Source organism: Oncorhynchus tshawytscha, linkage group LG06 (assembly GCF_018296145.1).
Source record: "Oncorhynchus tshawytscha isolate Ot180627B linkage group LG06, Otsh_v2.0, whole genome shotgun sequence".
NCBI classification, from domain to species: Eukaryota; Metazoa; Chordata; class Actinopteri; order Salmoniformes; family Salmonidae; genus Oncorhynchus; species Oncorhynchus tshawytscha.
In genome coordinates, this window is record NC_056434.1 from 10,995,956 (window position 1) to 11,018,671 (window position 22,716).

General features: G+C 44.7%; 1 protein-coding gene across 5 annotated transcripts in view; it reads right to left on the reverse strand.

Annotated features, from left to right (window-relative positions):
- Positions 1-22,716, reverse strand: part of LOC112252020 (lysine-specific demethylase 4B-like) — an 85,095-nt gene that overhangs the window by 54,472 nt on the left and 7,907 nt on the right. For all 5 annotated transcript variants that reach the window (XM_042322953.1, XM_042322952.1, XM_042322954.1 and 2 more), the window contains exons 5-7: positions 20,266-20,459; positions 8,580-8,629; positions 2,042-2,145 (exon numbers count right to left, since the gene is read on the reverse strand). In XM_042322953.1, coding sequence (XP_042178887.1) covers positions 2,042-2,145; positions 8,580-8,629; positions 20,266-20,459 — 348 coding nt within the window. The remainder of the gene's footprint in view (positions 1-2,041; positions 2,146-8,579; positions 8,630-20,265; positions 20,460-22,716) is intronic.

Consider the following 22,716-nt stretch of genomic DNA (forward strand, 5'->3'; position numbering starts at 1 on the left):
TTCACAGGTTGAAGTACTTCAATTGTGCTTCAGCAAAGGGTTCCATTCAGAAGGGTTATTACTAAAACTGCCGTTGGTGGTGAAGTGGCTCCTTTCTGAGAGCTGTTAACAGGCTTAAGTGGTAATGTGATGACAAATGAGTTGAATTGCATTACCGGAAATATCCGTCAAACATAGATGTTAAAATGAGAAGTGTTAGAGGTCTGTTATTGGTTAAATGTGCATGTATGACATCAATTAGATGGATGCTGTTACTTCCTTTATTTCCATACATACATATATATATATATATATATATAATCCCTCATGGAACAGTGTTGCTATTAAACTTCAGAGCCGTAGGGCTGTATGTGTCAAGCGTCTCAGAGTAGGGTGCTGCAGTGTTCATTTTGGCATCCATTTTAGATTTAATAGAGTATTTATGACTAAAATACCTTTTAGTCTCAAGTCACATTTTAGTCATTTCATCCTTAGTTTTAGTTATTATCAGTCGACTAAAACCTGGGACAATGTGTGTGTATTTTTAAGTCGCAGTCATTTTAGTCAAATATTAGTCCGTTTATTTCCATGTGCACATTAAGATAGACCTATTTGGACCAGACTATGCCCTCATACAGTATAGTTGGCACATTGCCATTGTGGCAGATTGTAACCAATGGCAGCCATGATTTACCATATAGGCTACATGTTAAACAATTTAGACATGAAGCGATTTTCTCCCCATCACAACCTTAGGATGGAGGATAGGGCTGTGATATTATAAAATAGTGACATTTTTTCCATGGCAAAAATGAAAAGATGGGCGACAATCAGACAGCACACCCGAAAGACGTTAATCCCACCAATTAAATATTCTGCAAAGGCATGCATGCTTATGATTGGATAAAACATTTGAGAAAAAGCTTCATGTTAAATTTGATGTTCATTAATATCACATGGAATTCTCATCACCACATTTGTTGAAAATGAAAACTAACTTGTTAGTCATTGTTTTTTTCTTTCTTCAGGACATCTCGTCTCGTTATTGTCATTAATTTGGGTCAGGAAAAATGGGTTGTTGACTAATATTTTGTTGTCAGTTATTGTTGATGAAATGAACACTGGGGGTGTTGATCGCCACCTGATCCTAGATCAGCACTTCTATTCTGAGTAGGGATGACAAATTGACAATTGTTCTTAACGTTTAAACTGCCATTTGTTGTTTTTTTCTTTAAAACTCTAAGACAAATTCATTATATTCCATATGAATTCCCATTTAATTCCCATTCTCATTTAACTTCTCAAAGTATTGCCATGCAGGGCTTCGCTGCTGTCGCCTGCCTTTCCCTGACATCTTTCCAACTGTTAAATATTATGACAAGGTGGGTGGAGTCGACTACTAAATAATTGATTGGTCGACTCCTTGCACGTGGACAGGGCAGCCACCAGGCAGGCAGTCAGAACCGTGCACTAGGTCTATCTATCAGTATAGACAGGTCAGCCACCAGGCAGACAGTCAGAACCGTGCACTAGGTCTATCTATCAGTATAGACAGGGCAGCCACCAGGCAGACAGTCAGAACCGTGCACTAGGTCTATCTATCAGTATAGACAGGTCAGCCACCAGGCAGGCAGTCAGAACCGTGCACTAGGTCTATCTATCAGTATAGACAGGGCAGCCACCAGGCAGGCAGTCAGAACCGTGCACTAGGTCTATCTATCAGTATAGACAGGGCAGCCACCAGGCAGACAGTCAGAACCGTGCACTAGGCCTATCTATCAGTATAGACAGGGCAGCCACAAGGCAGACAGTCAGAACCGTGCACTAGGTCTATCTATCAGTATAGACAGGTCAGCCACCAGGCAGACAGTCAGAACCGTGCACTAGGTCTAACTATCAGTATAGACAGGTCAGCCACCAAGCAGACAGTCAGATCCGTGCACCCCCCCCACAGACCTCAGCACCCCCCCAGACCTTAGCCACCACCCCCAGACCTCAGCCACCACCCCCAGACCTCAGCCACCACCCTGGTCTTCCTTCCATTGCTCGTTCTACGACCTACCCTGTCGAAGGGGATGCTGTACTTCTTCAGTATGGACGGGGAGATGAGAGTCATCTTGTGGCGGAGAAAGGCGTCACAGCCCTGGGAACTGCCTGGGAAGAAACCTGCAGGTCGGGGAACAACACACAAAAACACCACATTACTAAATTGCCTCCCATTTCCTGAATCCACCTGTTGTGGCATCCAGTGAAACGTGTTCTGCATGTGAAATATGGCGTGTTTCCCAAGGGACATTTAAAACCTCAAACAATACACAATAATTTTGTCATCGGCTTCCTGCTTATGTCGACTACATAACCCCACTTCCGGGGAGTGGATAAGCCACAGGAGGGAGGTCTGGCTTCTTACAGACAGAGACATTGCAGGACAGGCTAACGCTCTCCACCCAAATGGGAGATATGGGTGGTTGGGGGTTATCAGGAAAGAGCTCTCTCCTCTGTCAGACGGAAAACGTGGGGGGGTCACAGCGCTCTGAGCAACATGCAGTGCACGCCCAGAAAGCCTTTACTTATCATCATTGCCTTGATCCCAAAATCCCTCCCTTCGTGTCGGACCCCGGGTCACCGCCAACGGGTCACCGTACCAGGATGTACAACAAGCCAAACGGAAGAGTGAGAAACTTTTGTTGACACATAGGAACATACCTCCGCCGACCAGCGTCAAATGGCCCATGATGATATCATATAAAGTATTTGAGAGCTTGTGCCATCTGTGTCATGACACCATTTTCTTTTTCAAACTTGTGAAAGCATGCGAGTGGTGGTTATTTTCTGCATCATACCATTTCATCTTTCTTTTGTCTTTTTATAGACTTCTACGGCCCATTTATGTCGCCTTTTCTACACAGACTTCTCAGGGCGAGAGGTGGCTGTCCACTAAACAAAAACTAATCTCTCTCTTTTTGATTTTTAATCTGTTTATACCTTTCCGGAAACCTGCCTCACCCAATGTGACACGGAATCGCTATTATTTTTTATTTTTAGAACACACTCAAGAACCTCCAGAAGCTAACCAGCTAACTAGCTACAAGCTATTTAGTCATTGTTAACTTTTTTTCAACCTGGATAACACTCGCCAGTCCAGCTTCCCTGCCCCATCCACCGCTGCCCCCTGGACACTGATCTCTTGGCTACATAGCTGATGCACTTTGGACTGTCCATTAATCACGGTACTCCATTCTGCCTGTTTATGTTTTATCTGTCGGCCCCCGTTGCCTAGTCAACGCCATTTTACCTGCTGTTGTTATGCTAGCTGATTAGCTGTTGTCTCACCTACTGTTTTAGCTAGCTTTCCCAATTCAACACCTGTGATTACTGTATGCCTCGCTGTATGTCTCTCTCAAATGTCAATATGCCTTGTATACTGTTGCTCAGGTTAGTTATCATTGTTTTAGTTCACAATGGAGCCCCTAGTTCCACTCTTCATACCCCTGATACCTCCTTTGTCCCACCTCCCACACATGCGGTGACCTCACCCATTACAACCAGCATGTCCAGAGATACAACCTCTCTCATCATCACCCAGTGCCTGGGCTTACCTCCGCTGTACCCGCACCCCACCATACCCCTGTCTGCGCATTATGCCCTGAATATATTCTACCATGCCCAGAAACCTGCTCCTCTTATTCTCTGTCCCCAACGCTCTAGGCGACCAGTTTTGATAGCCTTTAGCCGCACCCTCATACTACTCCTTCTCTGTTCCGCGGGTGATGTGGAGGTAAACCCAGGCCCTGCATGTCCCCAGGCTCCCTCATTTGTTGACTTCTGTGATCGTAAAAGCCTTGGTTTCATGCATGTCAACATCAGAAGCCTCCTCCCTAAGTTTGTTTTACTCACTGCTCTAGCACACTCTGCTAACCCTGATGTCCTTGCTGTGTCTGAATCCTGGCTCAGGAAGGCCACCAAAAATTCAGAGATTTCCATACCCAACTATAACATCTTCCGTCAAGATAGATCTGCCAAAGGGGAGGAGTTGCAGTCTACTGCAGAGATAGCCTGCAAAGTAATGTCATACTTTCCAGGTCCATACCCAAACAGTTCGAACTACTAATTTTGAAAATTACTCTCTCCAGAAATAAGTCTCTCTGTTGCCGCCTGCTACCGACCCCCTCAGCTCCCAGCTGTGCCCTGGACACCATTTGTGAATTGATCGCCCCCATCTAGCCTCAGAGTTTGTTCTGTTAGGTGACCTAAACTGGGATATGCTTTAACACCCCGCCAGTCCTACAATCTAAGCTAGATGCCCTCAATCTCACACAAATCATCAAGGAAGCCACCAGGTACAACCCTAACTCTGTAAACAAGGGCACCCTCATAGACGTCATCCTGACCAACTGGCCCTCCAAATACACCTCTGCTGTCTTCAACCAGGATCTCAGCGATCACTGCCTCATTGCCTGTATCCGCTACGGAGCCGCAGTCAAACGACCACCCCTCATCACGGTCAAACGCTCCCTAAAACACTTCTGTGAGCAGGCCTTTCTAATCGACCTGGCCCGTGTATCCTGGAAGGACATCGACCTCATCCCGTCAGTTGAGGATGCCTGGTCATTCTTTAAAAGTAACTTCCTCACCATTTTAGATAAGCATGCTCCGTTCAAAAAATGCAGAACTAAGAACAGATACAGTCCTTGGTTCACCCCAGACCTGACTGCCCTCGACCAGCACAAAAACATCCTGTGGCGGACTGCAATAGCATCGAATAGTCCCCGTGATATGCAACTGTTCAGGGAAGTCCGGAACCAATACACGCAGTCAGTCAGGAAAGCTAAGGCCAGCTTCTTCAGGCAGAAGTTTGCATCCTGTAGCTCCAACTCCAAAAAGTTCTGGGACACTGTGAAGTCCATGGAGAACAAGAGCACCTCCTCCCAGCTGCCCACTGCACTGAGGCTAGGTAACACGGTCACCACCGATAAATCCATGATTATCGAAAACTTCAATAAGCATTTCTCAACGGCTGGCCATGCCTTCCGCCTGGCTACTCCAACCTCGGCCAACAGCTCCTCCCCCGGCAGCTCCTCGCCCAAGCCTCTCCAAGTTCTCCTTTACCCAAATCCAGATAGCAGATGTTCTGAAAGAGCTGCAAAACCTGGACCCGTACAAATCAGCTGGGCTTGACAATCTGGACCCCCTATTTCTGAAACTATCCGCCGCCATTGTCGCAACCCCTATTACCAGCCTGTTCAACCTCTCTTTCATATCGTCTGAGATCCCCAAGGATTGAAAGCTGCCGCAGTCATCCCCCTCTTCAAAGGGGAGACACCCTGGACCCAAACTGTTACAGACCTATATCCATCCTGCCCTGCCTATCTAAGGTCTTCGAAAGCCAAGTCAACAAACAGGTCACTGACCATCTCGAATCCCACCGTACCTTCTCCGCTGTGCAATCTGGCTTCCGAGCCGGTCACGGGTGCACCTCAGCCACACTCAAGGTACTAAACGATATCATAACCGCCATCGATAAAAGACAGTACTGTGCAGCCGTCTTCATCGACCTTGCCAAGGCTTTCGACTCTGTCAATCACCATATTCTCATCGGCAGACTCAGTAGCCTCGGTTTTTCGGATGACTGCCTTGCCTGGTTCACCAATTACTTTGCAGACAGAGTTCAGTGTGTCAAATCGGAGGGCATGCTGTCCGGTCCTCTGGCAGTCTCTATGGGGGTACCACAGGGTTCAATTCTCGGGCCGACTCTTTTCTCTGTGTATATCAATGATGTTGCTCTTGCTGCGGGCGATTCCCTGATCCACCTCTACGCAGACGACACCATTCTATATACTTTCGGCCCGTCATTGGACACTGTGCTATCTAACCTCCAAACAAGCTTCAATGCCATACAACACTCCTTCCGTGGCCTCCAACTCCTCTTAAACGCTAGTAAAACCAAATGCATGCTTTTCAACCGATCGCTGCCTGCACCCGCATGCCCGACTAGCATCACCACCCTGGATGGTTCCGACCTTGAATATGTGGACATCTATAAGTACCTAGGTGTCTGGCTAGACTGCAAACTCTCCTTCCAGACTCATATCAAACACCTCCAATCAAAAATCAAATCAAGAGTCGGCTTTCTATTCCGCAACAAAGCCTCCTTCACTCACGCCGCCAAGCTTACCCTAGTAAAACTGACTATCCTACCAATCCTCGACTTCGGCGATGTCATCTACAAAATGGCTTCCAACACTCTACTCAGCAAACTGGATGCAGTATATCACAGTGCCATCCGTTTTGTCACTAAAGCACCTTATACCACCCACCACTGCGACTTGTATGCTCTAGTCGGCTGGCCCTCGCTACATATTCGTCGCCAGACCCACTGGCTCCAGGTCATCTACAAGTCCATGCTAGGTAAAGCTCCGCCTTATCTCAGTTCACTGGTCACGATGGCAACACCCATCCGTAGCACGCGCTCCAGCAGGTGTATCTCACTGATCATCCCTAAAGCCAACACCTCATTTGGCCGCCTTTCGTTCCAGTACTCTGCTGCCTGTGACTGGAACGAATTGCAAAAATCGCTGAAGTTGGAGACTTTTATCTCCCTCACCAACTTCAAACATCAGCTATCTGAGCAGCTAACCGATCGCTGCAGCTGTACATAGTCTATTGGTAAATAGCCCACCCATTTTCACCTACCTCATCCCCATACTGTTTTTATTTATTTACTTTTCTGCTCTTTTGCACACCAATATCTCTACCTGTACATGACCATCTGATCATATATCACTCCAGTGTTAATCTGCAAAATTGTAACTATTCGTCTACCTCCTCATGCCTTTTGCACACATTGTACATTGTATATAGACTCCCCCTTTGTTTTCTACTGTGTTATTGACTTGTTAATTTGTTTATTCCATGTGTAACTCTGTGTTGTCTGCTCACACTGCTATGCTTTATCTTGGCCAGGTCGCAGTTGTAAATGAGAACTTGTTCTCAACTAGCCTACCTGGTTAAATAAAGGTGAAATAAAAAATTAAAAAATCTCAATCATGAGTAAAAACCATCACCTCTTTCTTCCCTTTCTTCATCGCCCCTCTTCAGAGGACTACAATTCATTTCACGGCCAGAGCCTCAAAGACCAGAGCCATCTCTTCAAAAACAAACCAGCGTCTCTCGTATAATCATTAGTGTCTGAGGCCTTCAACTTACTAGAAAAGAGGGAAAGAGAAGAGATCTGTTTCTCTGTCTCTCACACCTCTGACGAGCCGTCTGTGCCATGCCTCAAAGAATGGGAGATCGTTTGCCCAGTTAAACTTTAATGTAACTGACAGTATAATCGAGGCCCATTTCAAACTTCATTTTCATTGCATTGTTTCAGAGCCTGTTGGTCTCAGAGGCTCTCTCTCTGGCGGCTGCTGCGTGAGCTGATAAAGGTGAATAATGTGCTGGCGGAGCCCGTGTATTAATCCCCATTAAAATGCAGCTGGCAGTGTGAAACTCTCCCCGGGGCAATATTAACTTTAAGCTTCATTTTGTCCTTTGAGTTTGAGATGAAGTTCTCTCTCCTAAGTGATTTTGTAAGCGATTTCAAATGGGGCTTTCTCCATTCTGATTGTTTTATACTGTTCAATCAAACCTCAATCAAAAAGAATCAATTTCTGCATTCCCTGCACTCATTTGAGATCATTTCCACACTGCCACTTAGAGCTGCACGATATGGCAAAAAAAATCTAAGCTTTATTTATTTTCAACAATAACTGCAACATGACTTGCAATTTTATATTTAAATTTTTTTTAAATAAAAACTTGGGTGAATTGTTGGAATCATGGATGTAGAATAACTATTATTAGTATATGATAGTGGTCACTTTGAACACAGTGTTGTTTGACATGACAATGAAAGAAAAAGCCAGGCAGGAGTTATTGTGACAGGGTAGGAACCAAAGGGTTGGTCAGAGTTTCCTAGGGGACCCAATACCCTTTGGCTACATTGAATGTTCTCTTAGCTATTACATGCAGCTAACATATTCATGCTTCACCAATTTCTCTTTGATTTAGAAGACACTGTTGCACAAACACGTCGATTTAGGTCTACACCATCACTGGTATCAGGCTTCATTAGCTAGCTACGTTTGTGCTGACTCATAGCTATTAGCATTAGCTAATTAGTGGCTAAAACTATTTATTTTAGCCACAACTTGCTTAGAAAAGACAAACTAGCTGTTTGCAGACAGTAAGATACAAACTAATAGCATAATTATAGAACGCTTGTGGATTTATATTAAGAGTAAAGTGGAAATGAGCATTGTTAGCATGTGCTGCATTGACCATGCAGACTGAACGCAAGTTGTCTCATGGTCGAGCAACAAAAACTGTGCTCATTGAGTGACAGGGGGCAGGCCTCGGTCTGTGTGAAAAGCGGCATGGAAATAGAGATAGATAGTTTATTTAGTCTAACTCTACACACGGCGGAGTCGCGTATCAGATTTAGCAAACCAAACACTAAAATACCATTCTAGAATGTAAAGTAAAAACTGAAACCGTTCCGTGAATGTATATAGTAAAACATGGTCAGTGTGCATGAGGATCTGGAGTAGTCTTACCTTGAGCCAGCCTCTCCAGCCTTTTCCCGTGCTCAGGTGGGATGGCATACCTGAATGGAGGGAAAGAGAAAGAGAAAATTAAGTGGGTGAAGGGGACTAAAGAAGAGAGAAGGAGAAATTACCGTTTAAGGATCTAAATGCTTAGTACTCTGGTCAAAGTCCTCATTACACACACACACTTAACTGGGCTAATATCCCAAACATGAAAGGTAATTAATCAGACCATCTTTGAGAAATCAAATGACGAGGACTTTGTAGTGCTCTTTCCCCATTTCAAATGAAATAATCTGAAACCAAGGGAAAGAGAGAAGAGGTAAATCTCTCCCTCTCTGTCCGCATTAGAGAGCCAGAGCTTTTACTGCATTTGTTATTACAACAATGATTTACTACAGTTTAGAGATCGCTTAACCCCTCAGAGACCTCTGTATAACACACCATGTACAAAATCTGCACCTCAACCTCCCTCTGGCCAAAAGCTTGTTTAAGTGATCAGAATAGAAAGGCAGATTATGGAGTCTATGGTGACGGAGTGCCGCTGTGTTAGACTGCCATCGGGTGGGCGGAGAGGGGAGTGCATGATCATTAGTTGTAGGTAAAGGTCAACTTGCAGGTTTGTCTCAATATTACAATCTGTCTGTGTGTGTGTGTGTGTGTTATATTGCAGTACCAGTCAAACGTTTTAGAACACCCAACTCATTCCAGGGTTTTTCTTTATTTTTGTAACAATTTTCTACATTGTAGAATAATAGAAGGCATCAAAACGATAAACACAGAGTCATGTAGTACTACATGATTCCATGTGTTATTTCATAGTTTTGATGTCCTCATTAATTATTCTAAAATGTAGAAAATAGTAAAAATAAAGAAAAACCCTTGAATGAGTAGGTGTTCTAAAACGTTTGACTGGTACTGTATGTAAAAAAGGTATTTCTGTTTTGAATTTTTTTTCTAAAAACATTTTTTGCTTTTTCATTATAGGGTATTGTGTGTAGATTGATGAGTATTTTTTATTTAATACGTTTTAGAATAAGGTTGTAATGTAACTAAACGTGGAAAAAGAGAAGTGGTCTGAATACTTTTCGAATGCACTGTAGATCAATGTTTTTTTCTGTGATCAAATTAACATTATATCCGCCCATTCTCAATGCAACAAACCAAAACAAATCTAACTTTGCCAGATTGAGCCTGTGATTTTTATGAAGGCAGAGCCAGAGCGCAACGCAGTAAAATTCTATTGGTGGGGGTAGCCCACAAGCAGTCTTTCAATCAGCCGCCAGTGAATACGCTTTTCAGATCAGGGGACAGAGCCGCACGTGTTATTTGCTAGTTGGCGAGTTAGCAGCCCAGTTATAGATAAGTGTAGGTCAGCAAATGGGGAGTTACTGCTTCCTACAAGAGCACAAAACGTGTAGGCTACATTTCAAGCTGTCTTTGAAAAGCCAGTCATGTAAAAACCTTATGTTTTAAAGGGGAAGTGTTGTATTTTGAGACAGGGCTTGATATGCAAATATGCAGAGGGATAGTCTAATTATCTGTTAATGTTCATGGTTTTGGTTACATTTGTAACAAAAAGGGCATTTTCATAGACTGACTTGAAAGCCAGATTAGTGATTATTGCAACAACAACAAATCCAGGTTCAACTATTTTGATGAAAATAATTAAATTAGTGGGTCTTATAGTTGTGAAAGACTTAAATTTACACCAAGTATGAATTTTATGAATTCATTAGATTATTCGTGAAATGTGGTGTGTAGACCTTTTTTTGTGCAACAAAGCTTAAGAGTAAATTGTAAAAAATATATAAATAAGCAAGATAAGATTGTTTTATTCACTGCTTTAGCACACTCTGCCAACCCGGATGTCTTAGCTGTGTCTAAATCCTGGCTTAGGAAGGCCACCAAAAACCCTGAAATTTCCATCCCTAACTATAACATTTTCCACCAAGATAGAACTGCCAAAGGGGGCGGAGTTTCAATCTACTGCAGAGATAGCCTGCAGAGTTCTGTCTTTACTATCCAGGTCTGTACCCAAACAATTCGAGCTTCTACTTTTAAAAATCCACCTTTCCAGAAACAAGTCTCTCACCGTTGCCACTTGCTATAGACCACCTTCTGCCCCCAGCTGTGCCCTGGACACCATATGTGAATTGATTGCCTCCCATCCATCTTCAGAGCTCGTGCTGCTAGGTGACCTAAACTGGGGCATGCTTAACACCCCGGCCATCCTACAATCTAAGCTTGATGCCCTCAATCTCACACAAATGATCAATGAACCTACCAGGTGCAACCCCAAATCCGTAAACACGGGCACCCTCATAGATATCATCCTAACCAACCTGCCCTCCAAATAAAACCTCTGCTGTTTTCAAACAAGATCGCAGCGATCACTGCATCATTGCCTGCATCCGTAATGGGTCTGCGGTCAAACGACCACCCCTCATCACTGTCAAATGCTCCCTAAAACACTTCAGCGAGCAGGCCTTTCTAATCGACCTGGCCGGGGTATCCTGGAATGATATTGACGTCGTCCCATCAGTAGAGGATTCCTGGTTATTCTTTAAAAGTGCCTTCCTCACCATCTTAAATAAGCATGCTCCATAAAAATAAAAGATATAGGCCTTGGTGCACTACAGACCTGTCTGCTCTTGACCAGCACAAAAACATCCGGTGGTGTACTGCATTAGCATCGAATAGCCCCCGTGATATGCAACTTTTCAGGGGAGTTAGGAACCAATATACACAGGAAGTTAGGAAAGCTAAGGCTATCTTTTTCAAACTGAAATTTGCATCCTGTAGCACAAACTCAAAAAAGTTCTGGGCACTAAAGTCCATGGAGAATAAGAGCACCTCCTCCCAGCTGCCCACTGCACTGAAAGGAAACACTGTCACCAATGATAAATCATATAATAACTATAATTGAGAATTTCAATAAGCATTTCTCTACAGCTGTCCATGCTTTCCACCTGGCAACCCCTACCCCGGTCAACTGCCCGGCACCCCCCACAGCAACTCGCCCAAGCCTCCCCCATTTCTCTTTCACCCAAATAGCAATGTTCTGAAAGAGCGGCAAAATCTGGACCCCTTCAAATCAGCCGGGCTAGACAATCTGGACCCTCTCTTTCTTAAAATTATCCACTGCAATTATTGCAACCCATATTACTAGTCTGTTCAACCTTTCTCTTTCATATCGTCAGAGATCCCTAAAGATTGGAAAGCTGCTGCGATCATCACCCTCTTCAAAGGGGGAGACACTCTAGACCCAAACTGCTATAGACCTCTATCTATCCTACCCTGCCTTTCTAAAGTCTTCGAAAGCCAAGTTAACAGACTACCAACCATTTCGAATCCAACCGTACCTTCTCCGCTATGCAATCTGGTTTCAGAGTTGGTCATGTGTGCACTTCAGCCATGCTCAAGGTCCTAAACGATATCATAACCGCCATCGATAAGAGACAATACTGTGCAGCTGTATTCATCGTCCAGGCCAAGGCTTTCGACTGTCAATTACCACATTCTAATCGGCAGAATAAACAGCCTTGGTTTCTCAAATGACTGCCTCGCCTGGTTCACCAACTACTTCTCTGATAGAGTTCAGTGTGTCAAATCGGAGGGCCTGTTGTCTGGACCTCTGGCAGTCTCTATGGGGGTGCCACAGGGTTCAATTCTCAGGCCTACTCTTCTCTGTATACATCAATGATGTTGCTCTTGCTGCTGGTGATTCTCTGATCCACCTCTACGCAGACGACACCATTCTGTATACTTCGGGCCCTTCTTGGACACTGTTAACTAACCTCCAGACAAGCTTCAATGCCATACAACTCTCCTTCCGTTGCCTCCAACTGCTCTTAAATGCAAGTAAAACTAAATGCATGCTCTTCAACCCATCGCTGCCCACACCTATCCACCCGTCCAGCATCACTACTCTGGACGGTTCTGACTTGGGATATGTGGACAACTACAAATACCAAGGTGTCTGGTTAGATTGTAAACTCTCCTTCCAGACTCACATTAAGCATCTCCAATCCAAAATTAAATCTAAACTAGTCTTCTTATTTCACAACAAAGCATCCTTCACTCATGCTGCCAAACATACCCTCGTAAAACTGACCATCTTACCGATCCTCGACTATGTAATTTACAAAATAGCCTCAAACACTCTACTGGCTGCAGTCTATCACAGTGCCATCCGTTTTGTCACCAAAGCCCCATATACTACCCACCATTGCGACCTGTACGCTTGTTGGCTGGCTCTCGCTTCATATTCGTTGCCAAACCCACTGGCTCCAGGTCATCTACAAGTCTCTGCTAGGTAAAGCCCCGCCTTATCTCAGCTCATTGGTCACCATAGCAGCACCCACCCTTAGCACGAGCTCCAGCAGGTATATCTCACTAGTCACCCCCAAAGCCAATTCCTCTGGCCTCCTTTCCTTCCATTTCTCTGCTGCCAATGACTGGAACGAACTGCAAAAATCACTGAAGCTGGAGACTCATAGCTCCCTCACTAGCTTTAAGCACCAGCTGTCAGAGCAGCTCACAGATCACTGCACCTGTACATAGCCCATCTGTAATATAACCCATCCAACTACCTCATCTCCATACTGTATTTATCTTGCTCCTTTGCACCCCAGTATCTCTACTTGCACATTTTTCTGCACCTCAATCACTCCAGTGTTTAATTGGTATTAATATTGTAATTACTTCGCCAACATGGCCTATTTATTGCCTTACCTCCCTTATCTTACCTCATTTGCACACAGTGTATATAGATTTTTTAAACTGTATTATTGATTATGTTTGTTGTTTGTTTATTCCAAGTGTAACTCTGTGTTGTTGTTTGTGTCGAACTGCTTTGCTTTATTCTTGGCCAGGTCGCAGTTGTAAATGAGAACTTGTTCTCAACTAGCCTACCTGGTTAAATAAAGATGAAATTAAAAAAATGAATATAATAAAATAAACTATAAATACAAAAGTATGTGGAGACCCCTTCAAATAAACATTTTCAAAATCATGGGCATTAATATAGATTTGGTCCTGCCTTTGCTGCTATAACAGCCTCCACTCTTCTGGGAAGGCTTTCCACTTGATGTTGGAGTATTTCTGTGGGCACTTGCTTCCATTCAGCCACAAGCATTAGTGAGGTCGAGCACGGACGTTGGGCAAGTAGGCCTGGCTCGCAGTCGGCGTTCCAATTCATCCCAAAGGTGTTCAGTGGGGTTGAGGTCAGGGCTCTGTGCAGGCCAGTCAAGTTCTACCACACTGATCTCGATAAACCATTTCTGTATGGACCTCGCTTTGTGCATGGGAGCATTGTCATGCTGAAACAGGAAAGGGCCTTCCCCAAACTGTTGCCACAAAGTTGCATATAATCATAGAATCATCTAGAATGTCATTGTAGGCTGTAGCATTAAGATTTCCCTTCACTGGAACTAAGAGGCTTTGTCCAAATCATGAAAAACAGCCCCAGACCATTATTCCTCATCCACCAAACTTTACAGTTGGCACTATGCACTGGGGCAGGTAGCATTCTCCTGGCATCTGCCAAACCCTAGATTCGTCTGTCAGACTGCCAGATGGTGAAGCAGTTTGTGTGCTGATGTTGCTTTCAGAGGCAGTTTGGAACTCTGTAGTGAGTGTTGCTTATAACCGTAGGGACTGCAGCACTACTACATTGACACTCCAACACACACATACATTGCCTTCAGATAGTATTCATTCCTGAATTCAAAATGTATTCTAATTATTATTTAATCTACACACAATATCCCATGATAATGACATAATGAAAACATGTTTTTTTAGAAATGCATTAATAATTAAATACAGAAATCTAATTTACATAATTATTCACACCCCTGAGTCAATACTTTGTAGAAGAACCTTTGGCAGCGATGACAGCTGAGTCTTTCTGGGTCTCTAAGAGCTTTCCACATCTGAATGGTGCAACATTAACTCATTCTTTTCAAAATTCTTCAAGCTCTGTCAAATTGGTTGTTGAGCATTGCTAGACAACCATTTTCATGTCTTGCCCTAGACTTTCCAGCAGATTTAAGTCAAAACTGTAAATCGTCCACTCAGGAACATTCACCGTCTTCTTGGTAAGCAACTCCAGTGTAGATGTGGCCTTGAGTTGTAGGTTATTATCCTGCTGAAAGGTGAATTCATCTCCCAGGATTTTACCTGTGCGTCGCAAAATAAATTTAGAAATCAATGTTATTCAATTATTGCACACACACTGGTCACACGCGCGCGCCAACGAGTGTCTGCGACGCCAAGGGCAGATCGCGCTGAGAGTCCTGCCTCTCCCATCTCCTCATTGGTTTATAGAAGCAAGTACCCACATGCCATCTCCTCATTGGTTATACCCACGTGGGTGAATGAAAGACAAACTGTTTTTCCGGTAGTCGTGGTAATACTATGAAAGTTTAGATGCGATCACCATGTAAGTTAAACGATGAAAAGAGGAGATATGACTAGAAACGATTCGGTTGGCCTTTTTATGTGTGGATTAATTGTCGGAGTAGAGGACCTTGTGCATTTCAGGTAAAATAACAACTCAATGTTTATATCCCAGGACAAATTAGCTAGCAACAGCACATTAGCGAAATAGGACAAGTTAACGTTAGCTAGCAAGTGCAAGCTAGCTAGCTTGCTATACATGTTTAATGCTTTTCGACCTGTCCCCAAATTAATGTCATTGGTTCAGAGTTTTTGATATTTTAACCTGCATGTCGTGATCGGGTTTGGTGTGGGGGGGAATGTATTTATGCACGATAGCGCACGCGCGCAGCCGGTTGGGGTTCCGTGTTAGAGTAGGGAGAATATGGGAAAGGGCATATAGAAATGTGTAAGCGACATTTGGAATTTGACCCTAAAAACTAACCTGCAACACAGCAGGGTTACCAAGGGAACCAAAGTCATGAAAACGTTTAATATCCCAAATCAATATCCTGTTGAATAAACTCCAAAATGAATCACAGTATATCAGTGTTTTAATACGGTTGTTCACGGCTGCTCAACTCATCTCAGTTTTGCTGAGCTACACAGCCAAGCCAGTTGATTTGCAACACATAGGCTTGTGGTGTTGCGTGTCAACGCAGTCTTCAAGATGTAGCTCAATAACACACACACACAGTAGTTTAACAGACAAGACTGGTCATATCATCTCTCCATTCTCTCCTGGTCTTGGTCGAGTTTCCCCCCAAAAAACAACCATTTTAACTTTAAGATAATCGTTCGTCAACGGCCTACCAAGATAACCTTAGTGCTAAAAGAGGATCTTTAAGTCGTCTTAGGGAAACGTACCCGTCAAGGCCTTCTAAAAAGGTTTCAGATTCACAATGCAAGCGGATGGAAAACATCCATTGACATCAATATAATTGATTAGGCAATTTTAACTATTGCCAGTTGTCTTCATTCATAAAACACTTCCAATGCAACAATACTGTGGCACTGACATCTCCATCCTTCCGGAAGAGACACAAAAACAGCGAGAGTCATCTAACACCTGATAAATCTATAAAATTAAGTGAACAATGAACCCATAAAGGACTCCCACTCTGCATAATAAATGGAGTCAATGCAATTTTAAGATGTTCATTTTCAGCAGTTTCTCTTACTCTCTGCAAACCACCGGGCAATGTTTACAGCATCTGACAACAGATTATTTGCGGGGGGGGTAATGACAGATGGCAGCAGAGTTGGAGGGGAATGGAGTTAATTTCACAGTGGCTGCACGGGGGGGGTAACAGCTCCTTGCACACAGTTTAACATACTGTAATTACCCCCAAAGTGAAAATGATTCAATTTCCCAAAAAAAGAGGGGGAAGAAGTGTGTGTACACTGTTTGAATGTTCTCCCCACTACACACACATTCACGGTTAAACAGAGTTGTGGGGTGCATCCAAGTGAGTAAATGTACTTTTAACGAGTGAAAAGGGAAGATTACTTTTCCTCACAGGGGCATATGTAAGAGGGAAAGCCACTCTCACACACCACTCACACACAGCTCTCACACTCACGCACCGCTCACACGCACACCGCTCACACACAGCTCTCACACACGCACCGCTCACACGCGCACCGCTCTCACACAGCTCTCACACACGCACCGCTCACACGCGCACCGCTCTCACGCGCCGCTCACACACGCACACCGCTCACACACAGCTCTCACACGCGCACCGCTCTCACGCACAGCGCTCACACGCACAGCGCTCACCGCTCACACACAGCTCTCACACACGCACCGCTCTCACGCGCTCACACGCACACCGCACGCACACCGCTCACACACAGCTCACACGCACAGCGCTCTCACACACAGCTCTCACACACGCACAGCTCTCACACACGCACAGCTCTCACACACGCACAGCTCTCACACACGCACAGCTCTCTCACACGCGCACAGCTCTCACACACGCACAGCTCTCACACACGCACAGCTCTCACACACGCACAGCTCTCACACACGCACAGCTCTCACACACGCACAGCTCTCACACACGCACAGCTCTCACACACGCACAGCTCTCACACGCGCGCGCTCACACGCGCGCGCCGCGCCGCTCACGCACGCCGCTCTCACACACGCCGCTCTCACGCGCACGCCGCTCTCACGCGCACGCCGCTCTCACGCGCACGCCGCTCACACACACCCGCGCAACGCTCACACACATGTATACGCACCGCTCACGCACACACACAGCTCACGCACACACACCGCTCACGCACACACACAGCTCGTACACACACAGCTCGTACACACACAGCTCGTACACACACCGCACCCCTCACACACCTCACGCACACACACTTTACGCACCGCTTACACACAACAGCTCACGCCCGCACCACGTGCACGCACAGACACCGCGCACAAACACACTCACAAATACAACGCGCGCACACTCGCCGAAACACACACAAATCCAAAGAGACAGACAAATAGGAAAAGAGGAGAATGTGGGAGAGTGGAAGTGAAGGCTCAGGTACACAAACACTGATGCTGGTATTGATTGGTACACTCAGAGTCAGCGCAGGTACTACAGGCCACCCACTGAGTGAGAGGTTTAAAAGCAACGGGAGGGGAGAGACTAAATGCGAGGAAGAAAAGAAAAATAGAACGCTTCCCTCTGAGCTGAACAGGTGCAGGGGACCTCCAAGGGAGTGAGGAGGAAGGGACAGAGCAAATCAGAGAGAATCAAAAACAGAGAGAAAGCAAGAGGTCAAGAAAGGAGAGAGAGTGAGAGAGAGAGAAAAGCCTGCCTGTGTAGTAATGAGCACAGCAAGTGAGGCCTGGCTCAGTTCAGAGCCCCTTGTTCTCATTCCATCATGAAAACCTCCCTCTAATTCCTACATTATAAATGGCCATTTCTACTTGTCAAATGACAGCACCAGCAATATAAGGATAGGATATCTTCAAATGAAAACTCTTGCTTTAGTAGGCTACTGTGTCATAAGACAAGTATTTTCAAAATCAAGCCTGTTCTGGCTGGAGTCTTTTCTAGTTCTAATGGAGGGGAGATGGGGGGAAAATACAAACTTTCCAGGGAAATGTGTTGTGTGTATGACTACAGTCATATAAAACATATAGCTTAAACCAAGGCTCTACAAACCTGTTCCTGGAGAGCTACCCTGCTGTAGGTTCTCACTCCAACCCCTGTTGTAACTAACCTGGTTCAGCTCATCAACCAGCTAATTATTAGAATAAGGTGTGCTCGATTAGGGTTGGAGAGAGAACCTACAGGATGGTAGCTCTTCAGGAACAGGGTTGGAGTGAAAACCTACAGGATGGTAGCTCTTCAGGAACAGGGTTGGAGTGAAAACCTACAGGATGGTAGCTCTTCAGGAACAGGGTTGGAGTGAAAACCTACAGGATGGTAGCTCTTCAGGAACAGGGTTGGAGTGAAAACCTACAGGATGGTAGCTCTTCAGGAACAGGGTTGGAGTGAAAACCTACAGGATGGTAGCTCTTCAGGAACAGGGTTGGAGTGAAAACCTACAGGATGGTAGCTCTTCAGGAACAGGGTAGGAGTGAAAACCTACAGGAGGGTAGCTCTTCAGGAACAGGGTTGGAGTGAAAACCTACAGGAGGGTAGCTCTTCAGGAACAGGGTTGGAGTGAAAACCTACAGGAGGGTAGCTCTTCAGGAACAGGGTTGGAGTGAAAACCTACAGGAGGGTAGCTCTTCAGGAACAGGGTTGGAGTGAAAACCTACAGGAGGGTAGCTCTCCAGGAACAGGGTTGGAGTGAAAACCTACAGGTTAAAATAACAAGAGAAGATCAATCCTTGATTGATGGCGGAGTGGGTAATTAGTCACCCAGCGAGACCATGGAGAGATTGAAGGAGAGAGAGAGAGCGTGAGAGAGAGAGAGAGAGAGAGAGAGAGACCAAGGTTGCCAGGTAAGATCACCACCGTTACTGATACTTTGACGAAGCGTCTCCCTCCATTAGCATTCTGTCGATACCCTTATCTACCACCATTACCTTGCTGCTGTGCGACTCATTTAGCCAGGAGTGGCTGTTAGTTTAAGCCTACGTCCCAAATGGCACCCCGTTCCCTATATAGGGCCCAAAGGGCTCTGGTCTAAAGTAGTGCACTATATAGGGAATAGGGTGGCATAGGGCTCTGGTCTAAAGTAGTGCACTATATAGGGAATAGGGTGCCATCTGGGATGAACCCCTTGAGTGTGAGATACCGAAAGGGCCTATGCAGTAGTGCTGCTTTTCCTATTCGCTTCCAAGTGAAATGGTTGAAGAAATTGATGGAGGTGTGTTGACAAATTGAGGCTCTTTATGTGATTCAGTGTTGGGAGAGCTATAAACGGTAAGAAATAGAATTGGATGCAGAGTGAAGACGGGGGGGGGGGGGGGTCGTATTACAAGATGAATAAGAAAACGACGGGGGAGAGAGGTGTTTGAAGAGCACTACTGCTACCTAGCGACGAGTGATGGGATGGTTGGCCCTGGACAATTTAAGGTTGCTTGTAGGAAACACTCATATTCACAGAAAATACACATAGGGGCAGGGCTGCGAGAGGAGAGGGGGAGAGAGACGACAAGCAGCGGACACTATAAAACTGGACTTTACTCACGGCCAAGTGGCGTTTCAAAATAGTGCACACAATATGGATCTCGAGATATGGATATTGCACAGATCTATATTGCCATTTGGATGTGAATTAGATTAGTTACACACACTTTCGTTTTTAAGTCATGTTTTTAAAATAAAATCGTAGTGGTAGATCTCAGTTTGCATTTTGACTCAGAAAGCGACCTTGACTCAAAAAAAGGTTGGTGACCATCGGTCTAGACCGTCCTCCAGTGACCACCTGTTTAAGTACAGAAGTACATGGACAGTCTCCTTAACTCACTTTCAGCTTTATACATGTAGATGATAGATGCTAGGAGAAGCAGCTGCCGAAAGCCTGTCCAGATCCTGAAATCAAGGAGTGATTTCGGCTTGCCATGTAGATGCAATTTTTTATGTAGATACAATTGCAGCAAAAAGCTGTCACATAAAATAGAGAACCATGAGTAATGTGTTGAAATCCCCCAAAACAAGTGCTAAATGACCTACAGAAGTAATTGTATGTATATTTTGAAGTGAGCAGAGATGCAGAGACAGTGAGACAGTGAGAGACAGAGATGCAAAGAACTAAAAAGACAAATCTAGCCACTGACCAGGACTTGGGCTCTCCAAAGTGGAGGTAGTTGATACTGTAGAGATCCATGTCCTCTGTGTGCCAGGCGAAGGTGGTCTTCCACATGCCAAAGTACAGGTAGGGAGTGTTCACCCCCTCGATCACAATGCCACACTCCTGCTCCACCATGTCCAGCAGCGTGTTCAGGTGGCCAATGTTCCACTCACTGATCTCCTGGAAACACACAGACAGAGGAGGGGGGGTGAATACGGTGACCCAATGAAAGCATATTGGCTACATTTACCAAATAAATTGACTGAAAAAAAGCCATGCCTATAGACATGGAGTTAAACTGTTTGTTTGTCACAATTGCACTTCAGCTAGTCTTATACCAGTGAATAACATAGCTATACTACTATGAGGACTAAGATTGCCATTGATGTTCAAGGTCATGTAGTAATACATGTTCACCACCAGATGGTATCAAGGCCACATCACATGAAGACATGATATTTCAGCTATTTTTAATTAAAACTTCTCAACAGGTGTTACTGTCGGGTACTAAGGAATTCCACACCATTTGTAACTACAGTGCATTCTTAAAGTATTCAGACCACTTCCCCTTTTCCACATTTGGTTAAGTTACAGCCTTATTCTAAAATGGATTAAATACAAAATGTCCTCCATCTACACACATAATGACGAAGCGATAACAGGTTATCATTTTTTGCTAATTTAGTAAAAAATAATTGATCGTCCTTGAGATGTTTCTACAACTTCATTAGAGTCCGACTGTGGTAAATTCAATTGATTGGAAATTATTTGGAAAGGCACACAGCTGTCTATATAAGGTCCCACAGTTGACAGTGCATGCCAGAGCAAAAACCAAGCCATGAGGTCGAAGGAATTGTCCATAGAGCTCCGAGACAGGATTGTGTCGAGCTACAGATCTGGGGAAGGGTACCAAAACATTTCTGCAGCATTGAAGGTCCCCAAGAACAGTGGCATCCATCATTCTTAAATGGAAGAAGTTTAAAACCAGCAAGACTCTTTCTAGAGCTGGCTACCAGGACAAACTGAGCAATCGGGGGAGATGGGCCTGGGTCAGGGAGGTGACCAATCACCCGATGGTCACTCAGAGCTCCTCTGTGGAGATTGGAGAACCTTCCAGAAAGACAACCATCTCTGCAACATTCCACCAAGCAAGACTTTATAGTAGAGTGGAAGACACTCCTCAGTAAAAAGCACATGACAGCTTGCTTAGAGTTTGCCAAAAGGCACCTAAAGGACTCTGACCATGAGAAACAAGATTCTTTGGTCTGATGAAAGCAAGATTGTTGTGGAGATGTTTTTCAGTGGCATGGAAGGGGAGATTAGTCAGGATTGAGGGAAAGATGAATGGAGCAAAGTACTGAGAGATCCGGCAGGGTAGCCTAGTGGTTAGAGTGTTGGACTAGTAACCGAAAGGTTGCAAGATCGAATCCCTGAGCTGACAAGGTACAAATGTGTTGTTCTGCCCCTGAACAAGGCAGTTAACCCACTGTTCCTAGGACGTCATTGAAAATAAGAATTTGTTCTTAACCAATGGCCGAGTTAAATAAAATGTTAAATAAAAAAGGATTTAAAAAAAATCCTTGATGAAGACCTGCTCCAGAGTGCTCAGGACCTCAGACTGGGGCCAAGGTTCACCTTCCAACAGCACAATGACCCGAAGCACACAGCCAAGACAACGCAGGAGTGGCTTAGGGACAAGTCTATGAATGTCCATGAGTGGCCCAACCAGAGCCCGGACTTGAACCTGATCGAACATCTCTGGAGAGACCTGAACATAGCTGTGCAGCGACGCTCCCCAGCCAACCAGACAGAGCTTCAGAGGATCTGCAGAGTAGTATGGGGAAAAACTCCCCAAATATAGGTGTGCCAAGCTTGTAGAGTCATACCCAAGAAGACCCGAGGCTGTAATCGCTGCCAAAAGGTGCTTCAACAAAGTACGGAGTAAAAAGGGTCTGAATACTTGCAAAAAAAAAATTATGGGGTATTGTTTGAGATTGACGGGGGGGGGACTATTTAATCCATTTTATAATAAAACGTGGAAAAAGTTAAGGAGTCTGAATACTTTCCGAATGCACTGTATAGCGAAGCCAGGGTCGTGTTCAGATGGCGTGAAACAGAAGAAAACAGTAACAGGGAGGTAAGCACTATTTGAAGCACTATAAGAAATACGTTACTAATGTGCACAATCCATGTGCAGCCCTGCCAACCCTGTCCAACTTTTTAAGAGTACCAGACGCAGGAACTCAATTGGGCCCCCCCGCCCCCGCCAAGACGTTCATATTTATTTTTGATTATACTTTTGTAATGCTTTTTGTGACGTGGATAATAATTACAGTTTCAGTCTATCAGGTTGCGTGATCCTCGTAATGTTAAGTGGAAAATCCAACTAATGGATGCGAAATTAAATGTATATCACACTCGCACAAACACGACCAGT